General features: G+C 41.4%; 1 protein-coding gene across 4 annotated transcripts in view; it reads right to left on the bottom strand.

Annotated features, from left to right (window-relative positions):
- Positions 1 to 6,976: 6,976 nt before the first annotated feature.
- GAREM1 (GRB2 associated regulator of MAPK1 subtype 1) overlaps positions 6,977 to 12,282 on the bottom strand; it is a 195,831-nt gene continuing 190,525 nt past the window's right edge. For 3 of the 4 annotated variants that reach the window (XM_007974342.3, XM_007974340.3, XM_073006408.1), the window contains one exon: positions 6,977 to 12,173. In XM_007974342.3, coding sequence (XP_007972533.1) covers positions 11,276 to 12,173 — 898 coding nt within the window. In that variant the 3' untranslated portion in view covers positions 6,977 to 11,275. The remainder of the gene's footprint in view (positions 12,174 to 12,282) is intronic. The other variant, XM_007974341.3, reaches the window with a different exon arrangement.

The following is a 12,282-nucleotide window of genomic DNA, read 5'->3' as shown; positions in this document are numbered from 1 at the left end:
ATCCAGGAGGTGGAGATTGCAGTGAGCCGAGATTGCTCTATTGCGCTCCAGCATAGGGGACAAGAGCAAGACTCCATCTCAAAAAAAAAAAAAAAAAAAAAAAAGGAACAACAGTAGTAGCTACCTCTTAATGTTGCTGTGTAAATTAAATGAAATAATACATGTATGCATGTGATTTCCTACGGATGATATAGTGGCACTGGGGAGAAGAAGCCACAGTGGAGACAGGAAATGCCCCATGCACCTCTCAGGTGGTGCCTGTTCACAGGACTAGGTGTCTAACCAAAGGCTGTGTCTGGGAGCTCCTGGCAGTGATGACTAGTGGGAAGTGAGCCTGCGGCCAGGGCAGTCCTGGGTGCTGTGGCCAGGGCTGAGAACCAGAGAATAACTGTGTTGATCAACATAGGCACCAAGGAAACACGCCTTCCCTGAAACATTCTGGGGAAGCCTCTTAGGAGCACGCCAGGGCGTGGGGAGCCGGCAGACAAACAACCGATTGATATTAAAAATAACTTCTAACCTGTCTTCTGCATTCAGTGGATCTGGTATTTACTGAAGGGTAAATTTTTACTGTTTGGAAATGATGTTAGGTACTTCCCCCAAATTACTTCAGTGAATGAACCCATACAAGCACACACCAGCTGCCCTTCCTTCCTCCCTCCATCTGCCTAGGAGACCGACAGAATTTCTCCAATGCTGTTTACCCCAGCAGATCTAATCAGATTACAGAATGTTTTAAAGCACCACAATGAGCTAGCTGGAGATAGAATAAAAGAGAAAAAAGGGAATTCAAGGAAATGTGAAATTTGGGCTAAGTCTGAGTAAAAATACAAGAAGTCTCAGGGTATGAGCAGAAACCTAGAATAGAAGGCAGAGTGGTAGAGGGGATCCTCTCTTTCTGTGAACAGTAAGTTGGGAGAACACCTGAGCGAGGTCAGGAGATAAGCTGGTAATGGGATCATCCACAGTTTGGAAATGGGTGCTGGATACACCTGCTGTGTATCAGATTCTCCTCCAGCAGCAACTGTTGACTTCTCCTTTTCAATCCTCCTAAAACATAATCAGGCCCTGACACTGAGCGACAGTCGGGAGGCGACAAAGCCAATAGACAAAAGACAGATGCTCCAAAAATTGTCAACACTGGCAACACGCTAAGGCAAAAAATTCAAATAAAACAACACTCCTCTTGAAGAAGTTGGCAAGGGTTAAATAAGAGCATTTCCCCCTCAAGCATGAATTCTAGTGAGATGTACCTAATAGTTAACTGAATAAGGAGGGCATGTCCTTCATTCTCCCAGCCCATATTTCAAACTGTTCTTTTACAGTGAGTTATCTGTGAAAGATAAGTTAGTTATCTCAGCCTTCCAAAGAACAGACTCTCAGCGATTAACTGATTCATGGATCATAGTCCTCTCTAGGTTGCTACCATCATGGTGTCTCTACAGGTTGCCTTTTCCTGTTGCCAGAACAAATAATGTCCACATCTATTATCCAGAATGACTAGTGCAGGGAAATCATATTTCTCCCAAATACGCTCCAGATAACTGGTGCACACAGAACTGAATCACAGTGACAAGAACTCCAGTGCTATTTTCATCTAATAGGACAACTAGAAAGAAAAGTAACATTCTCTAGGCCTGAGAAACAATAGGATAGAAAATGACCTGATTCACAATTTATCTCCACGGAGAAATAGGTAAACATCTAAAAAAATGGAAATATAACTCACATACCATAAAAGTAGGTGAACGATTTAAGTTGCAAAATGAGGCAGAGAAGAAAGAACTGAGAACTGTTCAGTGTCGGAACAGAAACTTCCATAGAGATCTCTAAATACTGGAAGAGATCATCACAGCCTGAGGAGGCTGAAGTCCTGTCCAGGACTGAGATTTTGAGACTAAGTGGGTTTGTGAGTGATTTGCCTCAAGGATGGGAGGTCAGTCACATGTCCTCTCAAGATTGCATTTGCTTCAATGGGAAAATGGTAATTTACATGGCTAAACTTCTCCAGCTTTAGACGGGGGCAAATAGGATACAGATGCAGAACTGGCATGATTCTATAGAGCCTAAACAGAAAAGAAACCAAAAGCGAGGGCATAGTGTGCAGGATAGGGTTAAGATTTTTTTTAAAAAAAAACAAAACATAAAGCCAGTGGAGCAGACGATTTTACAACAGGAACTGTGGTCGGCCGGGTGTGGTAGCTCACATAATCCCAGCACTTTGGGAGGCCGAGGCAGGTGGATCACAAGGTCAAGAGATCGAGACCACCCTGGCTAACACAGTGAAATCCCATCTCTACTGAAAACACAAAAATTAGCTGGGCGTGCTGGCGCACGGCTGTAGTCCCAGCTACTTGGGAGGCTGAGGCAGGAGAATTGTTTGAACCTGGGAGGTAGAGGTTGCAGTAAGCCGAGATCTCGCCACTGCACTCCAGCCTGGTGACAGAGTGAGACTCCGTCTAAAAACAAAACAAAACAAAACAAACCTGTGGTCTACTCTCAGAACAATCACATTACCCCACGACTCTTACTCATGAATCACTGATGTGTGATAAAAACATGATTATATGAAAACTTTTTTCTTTTTTTTTGAGACAGCGTCTCACTCTATCACCCAGGCTAGAGTGCAGTGGTGCAATCTAGGTTCACTGCAGCCTTGATCTCTTGGGCTCAACTGATCCTCCTGCCTCAGCCTTCTGAGTAGTTGCGACTACAAGGCACATCATCATACCCAGCTAATTTTTGTATTTTTTGGGGTAGAGATGGAGTTTCCTCATGTTGCCCAGGCTGGACTCAAGCTCCTGAATTCAAGCGATTCACCTGCTTCGGCCTCTCAAAGTGCATTTCATGGCTAGGCGTGGTGCCTCATGCCTGTAATCCCTTTGGGGCTTGGGAGGCATGAGCTACCACACCCAGCCATGAAAACTTTTAACAGGCAATTATACTGCTTCAAGATGGCAACTTAAACTATGAAAAATGAAATTGTTGGTAGTTTACTGGATTTATAAAAATCAGTCATCTCCTTAAAGGGTGAATTGAAAAATAGACTTGCTTTACTTTGTCAATAACTGTGTTCCTAAGAGTAGTAAAGGGCACAGAGAATGAGGCAGAAACATTTATGCAAAAACTATAGATTGATGATTCTCTTTTTCTTAATTATGATGTATCTTTTCTTTGTCCTTTCTTCCATGGCCAATTGGGTGGGTTCATGATTTGACTCTGAAGGCCAAGGAGGAGGATTGAGATATGGCTTCTCAATCCAAACTTGAAAGTCAGTTTTAGCATAATATTAGTTGATATATTTAGTTTCAGGTTGAGTGTTTTGTTTTTGAAAACAAACTAATGGATTTTTTTTTTTTTAAGTACAACTTCTTTTTACTCAAGAGCTTCTGACTCAAGCTATTCACTCCTAAAATTTCAGAGACAGGCCTGGCATGCTGACTTACGACTGGAATCCCAGCACTTTGGGGGGCTGAGGCGGGCTGACTGCTTGAGCCCAGGAGTTCGAGACCAGCCTGGCCTACATGGTGAAACTCCGTCTCTACAAAAAAATTTAAAAATTAGCCAGGTGTGGCGATGCGCACCTGTAGTCCCAGCTACTCAGGAGGCTGAGGTGGGAAGATCACTTGAGCCCAGGGAGGTTGAGGCTGTAGTGAGCCATGATTACACCACTGCATTCCAACTTGGGCGACAAAATGAGACCACTTCAAAAAAAAAAAAAAAAAAGAAAAAAAAATCCCAGACTCAGAACCAAGAAGTGGCAAGGCATATGACAGATCAGTTTTCTACTCTCTTCCCCAGTGGACACCTGTGAAAAAATGCATAGTGCCCCATCCTCAAATTCCTTATCTTTTTTTCTTTTCTTTTCTTTTTTTTTTTTTTTAAGAGATGTCTCATTCTGTTGACCAGGCTGGAGTGCAGTGGTGCGATCTCAGCTTACCGCAACCTCTGCCTCCCGAGTTCAAGTGATTCTTGTGCCTCAGCCTACCGAGTAGCTGGGATTATAGGTGCCCACCACCATGCCTGACTAATTTTCAAATTTTTAGTAGAGACAGGGTTTTGCTATATTGGCCAGGCTGGTCTCAAACTCCTCAAGTGGCCTCAAGTGATCCACTTGCCTTAGCCTTCCAAAGTGCTGGGATTATAGGCATGAGCCACCGCCCCTGGCCCCTTATCTTTCTTGAGCTACTTCTGTTTATTCATTTCTATAACTAGGATTCCAATGCATTTGGCTAACTGAGGAAAGTTGAAAAGTGACTGATGGAAAGACAGACCTCCAAAATGGCTGGACTGAAATTTTACTCTTTCCTAATCCCTGGCTCTCCACTGTACTCCATTAAGAGTTGACCGGGGTAATCCTTGCACAGGCACTGGCTGGGTGGAAAAGCTCCACACCCTGTGGCCATATTTCGTGCTACAGAGCTGCATCTCTTCCTAGGTGCCACAGTTCGTAAACTCTTCCTAGCAGCTAGCCTGGATGAAATGTGTGCTATCTGTGAATCTCACATTTTCTGTCCCATTCATCTCATTTAGTGTCTCCATTGAGTGATCCGTGTTATCAAAGAGCAGATGTACCCAGAGCTTCCATTTCATACATAGGTTTCTCTTGATTTCCACCTAACACTGACTGAGGAGTATCAACTGAGGACTGTCCTGTTTTTCAGTCTTAGACAAAGAAGTTGGAGGATCAGGGTAGGGCGTTCCATGCACTAAGAAAACAAGTTATTTTTGAAAGCCGGGCGCGGTGGCTCACGCCTGTAATCCCAGCACTTTGGGAGGCCGAGACGGGCGGATCACGAGGTCAGGAGATCGAGACCATCCTGGCTAACACAGTGAAACCCCGTCTCTACTAAAAAATACAAAAAGCTAGCCGGGCGAGGTGGTGGGCGCCTGTAGTCCCAGCTACTCGGGAGGCTGAGGCAGGAGAATGGCATAAACCCGGGAGGGGGAGCTTGCAGTGAGCTGAGATCCGGCCACTGCACTCCAGCCTCGGCGACAGAGCGAGACTCCGTCTCAAAAAAAAAAAAAGAAAGTTAAAAGCTGAGGGAACTGGGAAACAGTGTTGCAATGGAAGGAACACAAAACAGGTAACTGGGAGATTTTATTTCTAGCCTTGGTTATTTCATGACCCATATTAGGTCTGGGGCCCATCACTCACCCTCTATGGGTTTCATTCCTATAAGGAGGAGGGACCAGATCCTTTCCAAGGTCCCCTCTGTCTCTAAACTTCTATAATCTGCCTGCAGATGGTATTTTCCATGCTTGGCACTATGTCTCCTGGCCATGTGTTTCTGAGCACGCAGAATCTGTTTCTTTTCTTTACTCATGACTGCCTCTGACCCTGAGACCACTCTTAGCTTAGGTCATTCAACCATATCTCTTACTTTTCAGTTGCCTGTGTCTTTGAGAGCTAGTATTTGAGTCAATCTATGGGAACGCATCCTTTCAAGTCATTTTTTTAAGCCATTAAATGGAAGTCATTGAATTAAATAAACTAAGAAAAATTTATTCATTGGGAAGCGATACAAAACTCAACCTGGGATTTCTAGACAAGTTTAAATTTCATCCATTTTTAGGCACTCAGATATTTTATGATGAGTACAAGTTTCATTGATATCACTCATTTGACCTTACTTCGTTACATTGTCACATGGCTGCAGTCTTGACCTTGACGGCACAAAGACCGGCCACCATCAGGAATGTGATTTTCACATTGTCATTCAACAGAACCTCAAACAGCACCTACTTCTGAAGATACAACAATGAAAACATAAGCCCTGATATCAAAGAGCTTATAGCTTTCCAGGGGACCGAGATATGCACAGAGAGCTGTATCAGTGCAAAGGAGTGAAATCTAATGAGCTTGGGGATGACACTTGGTAAATCCTGAAGGATGTGCATGAATCACCTAAGCAAGAAGGGGCTGAGCACATCTTTTTATTCATTTCAGTGTAATAAGAATTGAATCAGCACTTATTGTTTTCAATGATTTGGCTTTTTCTAACTTCAAATATATAAGGAATCAAAGGACATCTGATTTTAACCCAACTTATTTCTAAACTCAAATTTACTTTGCAATATCTAATTTTGGGAGTCAAATGCTCTAGTGTATACTACTTGATGAAATACTCTAAATCTTGAGATAGATCTCGGGAAGTTTCGGTCAATCTAAGTCAAGCCTATAGGTTCTTCTAGCACACATTCCTGAAATCCAGTAAAGTGGCCACGTATGGGTATAGTCACAGGTTTATCCCTGTGAAACAGGAAAGAAGGGTTGAAGGCTTAAGTATAAGATGGAATGAATGATTTGGGGATGCTTTTAGTCTAGTAAAAGACAGGAAGATTTGGGGCATAAAATATTGAGAAACTATTTTATGCTACAAGTTCTCTTAATCAAACTCCACTGGCAATTCTCCAGCTTCTGTGTAACACTTCCCATTGGATGCTGCAGCATATTGAACATTCAATTTTTCTTTAGTCACCTCAGCCATCTCTGCTATTTGCTAGTTACATAAGTTAAACTGTATGTAAGACGAAGAGATATAAATTTATGTTATCTTTCTTTTCCCCATTCAAATGTATACTTTTATTTGGTTTTTAAGAGTTAGTCAAGTGCAGTAGTGAGAGTGGGGAAAGAGTAGAACAAGGAGTTTGATCTGTAACTGACAGTGAACGATCAATTGAGACAACTATCTTTGGACGTTTTTTTTTTTTGCTTACCAGTTCATCTATTTCATCTTTTGCGCTATCTCCTGACCACACAGGTACGGGATTCTCTGTACGCCATCAAGTTACCTAGTTACCTGCATCTTCTGACTATGCACAATAGCCACAGTCTTCAATCTCTTATTAATACAGAATGGTCTTGCAGTATTGGGACTCCCTCCAAATTCCCTACTCCTAAGTGAGAATGGGAAACAAGTCCTTGGAAAACTATGCACTAGGTCTGACCACTGAGGAACAACTGCAAGAAAAGCAACTTTGAAAATTTCTTTATTAGAGACATTTCAGAACCATTTAAATCAACAGACAATGAAATTTTTAGACATAACATACTGTGTTTATCTTGAGGTACACATTGGGCCCATTAGATAATGTTTTGGAAAGTAATGCAACTGTTAACCAATAGTTAACAACCCAAGTTTTCCAAGCAAAGAAACTGTAAAGATGGTTACAAAATTCTTTGAAAAGAATACACCATTTCCATTTAAGATAAACTCTCCAAATTCTTAACTGATTTCAATTTTTAGGCTTAGCTTAAATATTTTAAATGAAACTTAATATGAGAGTGGGAGAAAAGGTTTATAGCTATAGCTAAGAAATTATCTGAGCCCTACTACATGAGATTGTAAACAAAGGAAATTCGCAATCTGATAAGCTCTATTACAAAATTTATAGCCTAAAAATTAGAGCAGCAAAATTACAGAAGATATTTGTATATAGTTTAAACTCAAATCACGTTTATTCCTTGTTTCTGGCTATCACAATGAGACACATTTTAAAACACCAAGTTTTGAAGACTAAACGGTGTGATTTAACATGATGCGACCATGAGCATCCCATATTATTACAATCCCACAATCTAAAAGCTCTACTTCACATAATTTGCACTCTAGGCCTTTTATTCTTCTTGCTCAAGCAGCCTGGTGCCTTTAGGTAACTTGAAAGATAGTGGAAATTGATGAAAGAGGCATGTTTCTGAAAACCTCCTATGTCCAGCAACAGATTTAACTTTTCTGGTAGACTGAAATTAAAATTTCCTTTGAACAGTTCACTAGGTTCTTCAGAGGATTATTTGTTTTCCAGTTTGTTATTCAAAATGTTAATCTTATACTTGCTAGGCACGATGAGTAGTGACTTATACAAAGTGTTTAGAAAATGAAGGACCTTCCATCCTGCCACACCCGGCCTCCCGTCCCTGGACTTCTCAGGGAGCTGTATGGATAACATGCAGGTGGCTGTGGAATGTGAGCAGAGACTGTTTATGCATGTGTCTGAAAACAGTTGGAATGGACTGTCATAATATTTCCTATAAGATTGTTGTATTTCGACATGAGACAAGAATAAACACTGCAATTTAGCTGAATGGGCAGTCCGCTGCAACTTCATAAACTGCAATGATATATGTGGGTTGAAAGAATGTAAGTAAATTTCACAGTTCATAAAGTTGAGCAGCTCAACTTAAAGAAGAGAAAACTTGCAAGATTGATCTGTGAGTGTTTGAATTCTGCCTCCCAACATGAGTCAGGCCCACATTATACATTTTAGCTGCTTGGCTTGGTTTATTGCTGATTTTCTTTTCTGATGGGGGCCATGATGATTTTTGCCATGAATCTAAGGACCCAAAAGGGTCTTGTTTAGACAGACACTTCCTCTCTTTTGATTATAGGGGACCTGCCAGAGGACATAAGATGATAAGCCTTGACCTGGTTGGTTAGAAAGGTTCTGTGTGTGGATCTCTGGGCATCACTTTTCTGCTGTCTCCTTATTATCACTGCTTTGCATATCCTGTCAGGATTCTCTTGGAGCTATGAATGCTTTGTCTAGTCAGGGTGCCAAGGTCCTTCATAGACAGGTGCTCGGCTTAGGAATGGCAATTTCATTTATTTGTGGCTTTTAGAGATGACAGAAGATATTTATTACAATTAAAAGAATTCCAGGTCAGTAAAAAAAAAAAAAAAAAAACAAAGAAACAACAACACTAGGCAGTGAGAGAGATCTTAGTGATCTTGGGGTGTTCTGTACCCCTTAATAGAGGCTGATATTTTAAAGATAGGACACATGTAATTCTCCATATACCCAGCTGCCCAGAGGACTTCACATCTTTCTTACCCACACATACATACATACTCTTAGCAACTGAGATTTCAAACATAAACAATATCATCTCCAAGAGGGCAGGGGCTGTGTCTTTTACTCAGCACTGTAGAGTGATACTAGACTGTTTCCTGCATAACTGAACCAAAGGCCACAGTCCCTGCCCTCAAGGAGTCTCCGCATTGCCAATCAATATAAACTTGACAAAAATACGCCAAGTCCCAAAGAAGCAAAAAGAATTTAAAACCGTATTTTGTGTAAAGTTTTTACAAAAAGAAAAATAAAAACAAAAAACGCTAAAAGGAGTCGGTTGTTTTTGTGAGGCAACCTTCATAGTAAACCCAAACCAACCCTGTTCCTTCTTCCTGAATTTGAGAATTGTGTCTTGAGTGTTAAGTATTTTAAAACGGATTCGGCTAGGTTTGCCAATGAAAACTTGCAGCTTAGTAACTGCATCTTGTCTGTTTTTATTTTAGAAAGAAGTTCTGAGAGATTTACTTTCCTAAGGGAGGCAGTCCCCCTCACACAGAAGGATGCTTTCAGAACACGAAGGCCTCACGGGTCTCATGTCCTGTGAGTGCAGTACCAGACACTTCCTCATCGACTTGTCAGTGACTTTTGAAGAGGTGCTCCAGTGTGAGAATTTTACAGGGTATTCTTTTTGCCTATAACATTTACATTTTGGGAGACATGTTAGGAGAAAAAAATACTTTTTTTGATAAAGGAGATCTAAGATGGAAAATGAGATCTAACATGGAAAATTAGGTATCAATTCGCCTCAACTCTAAACCATGATATGGATTAAAAGTATCTTTCTTCTAATGCCAAGAAACAGAGACACGTTTCACAGGTCTACAAAACTAGACTGGTGGGTCTTGTCTTTCAATTTATTTTTTTATTTTGGTAGCAGGAAGAGATGATAAGATGTCAGTCCATCCTGCAAGTTTTGCTGCCACCTCGCTGGCTGACCTTCCTATTCAAGAGGGCACGGTGTGCACCTCGGTCATGGGCTGTCCGCACGTCTGGAATCTGGGGCCAGACTCTGGGGTGCAGGGGAGTAGATGATGCCTTGCTCTGAGAACTAACATAATCCTCAGATGTATATTCTCTAAAAGAGAATAATGATGATGCCATTATATTTAGCAAAAATTCTGAGACTAATGTAAAAGTATGGTAATAATGTATTTGCTTTGAAAGAGAGGGAAGAAGTGCTTTGTGAAATAAACAAGTCCTCTTCTTGGTATTTTAAAAATACTCAACAGATGTGGCATATATAATAAGAAAGGCTGGTGCGTCTGATTTCTGAGCTCTTGTAAAGCATGAAGCAGGCTGAGAAACGCCAATGCATGCTGAGAAATGCTCTTCAGACCTCTCGTCATCAGACACCAGGGGAAGGAGACCCTCAAACCCGAGAATTATAATTCAACAGAAACTGTCATTTCCCCAGATGTCATGGGAGTGTTACATGCACAAACCAGCCCTGCAGTGAGTGGGCTTAAACTCAAACTTAATTCTTCAATACAGGACTCTTTACTGACTTGTTCTAAGTTTTCAGTGATGAACCCAAATAAGACTGAGCTGCAAGTGACAGGGTTCTGAGAATCTTTGGAGTCATTCTGTCCACTATTCCTAAGAGAATCAATGTAGGTAACAGTCCCCAAACCTCAATGGATTATTTAAAAGTGAACAGATGTTACCTAAAATATCAGAATCAAAATTATGTGTAAAACATATCCGGGTGTATTGTGTATGCATGTATACATGTTTATATACGTATATTATTTTTTCTCTGCTCAATAAAATTAGCAGCAGTTACAGATAAATTATTGTGGTCATGATTTGTGTGATTTCTAAGGACAATATATATCCCTTTATCAACACATGACTTTTGGAAAATGCCTTCTCATAAAAAGATCCCCACCAAGCATATAACATTAAAGTGTCAATTCATATCACTAACATTTTCAGGCACAAGAGTAAAACAATTAGCATGAAGCAATCTGAATGACAGAGCACAGAACATAGTTAATTGTCTAAAGTCAACCCTCCTGAAAGAAGGGAATTGTTGTTCAAAGTGGTTTTTTTTTTTTTTTTTTTTTTTTAAAAGATTTTTATGTCTTTCAGCTTTGGCTGTTTTGTAATAAATATCATACCTTCTCGCATAAACCTACTTGGGTAAGAATGACTTCTCTGCACATGCCTTTTTTTCTGTTAGCAGCTGCTGAGTGTTTGTTGAGTGACGTACAAGGCACACCTCCAAGTGTTCTGTACAGCATTTTTATTGATGTACAAAATAGCCTGTTCACCATTCAAAAACGTAATCTGCATAGTAAGAGTTTCTCTTATCCCTATTTACAGAGAAGGTTTTTAGTGCAAAAACATGAAATTGTGTCCCAGCCCACCCCTTCTAGCACACGCATTGATCAGTTTTGTTCCATGCTGGCTGAGGGTTATTTGGCTATATTTTGGGCCTCCAGCCATTAATGAACTGCATTATCTTCTTCACCTGCAGTTTGCTCAATTTGAAATCCTCTGAGAGGATTTCTTCCGTTAGCTGAACAAGCAGGTTCCCATCAATCTTTTCAGTAACAAAGAATGATATGACATCTTCGGACAAACCAATGAACCGTAGTGACTTGGCCACTTCCTCTATAGAGAGTCCTGACAGGTCAGCCGGTGGCTGCCACGGGGAACCATCGCCACAGGATCTGGGGGCCAGCTGGAGGTGGAGCGGAGATGAGAAAGGGTAGGAGGCAGAGAAGATGTCCTGCATGCCCTTTTTAACAAAATACTGGTCCTCAGAGAGATCTGGTGACCCAGACTTGGGGTCTTCCTCAGCACCATCAATTTTCAGAGGCAAAGGAGATGTTTCGGAGGCGACCTTCTCTTCTACTAGTTTTGGAGCCCTGGGGGGTAAGGCAGGGCATGAAGTACTCTGCTTTGTCGCGCCAGCTGCAAGAGTTTTCACATCCGTACTCTCCAGAGAGTAGCTGGCTGACTTGGGACAACCAGAGACGCTGCTACTGAATTCTGCAGTGACTGAGCTAGGGGGGCTGGACAAGGGCTCACAGCCATCAAAATCAAAAGGTGCTGGGCAGTTTCTCTTTGGTGTGCCTGGCGTCTTTTGTCTAGGGTAACTATAACTCCTGCTTGGATCCAGAAGGAAGTCACTCCTGGTCTGGCTCTCTGATGCTCCCAAATAATGATTAGGCCATGAGAGCCGAGAGGACACAGCTTCAGCAGAAGGACTTCCAGATGGGGATTTCAGGTCCACAGAATCAGTTTTCACTCGGTTACACGGATAGCAGGAAACAGGAGTGCTTTCAGAAGGATTTGTGTCAGTTTTAGTGACGCTGCTTAAAAGCAAACACACACAGAGAAATCAGTTACAAGAAAAAAGCCAAATCCCAAGGCTTTCGTTATTTATAGATGTTACTGCTGAATAGAAAAGTGCAGTTAGTTTCG

Source organism: Chlorocebus sabaeus, chromosome 18, assembly GCF_047675955.1.
Source record: "Chlorocebus sabaeus isolate Y175 chromosome 18, mChlSab1.0.hap1, whole genome shotgun sequence".
Taxonomy (NCBI): domain Eukaryota; kingdom Metazoa; phylum Chordata; class Mammalia; order Primates; family Cercopithecidae; genus Chlorocebus; species Chlorocebus sabaeus.
Note: the sequence above shows the minus strand (reverse complement) of the source record. Positions and strands in the feature narration are given on the sequence as shown.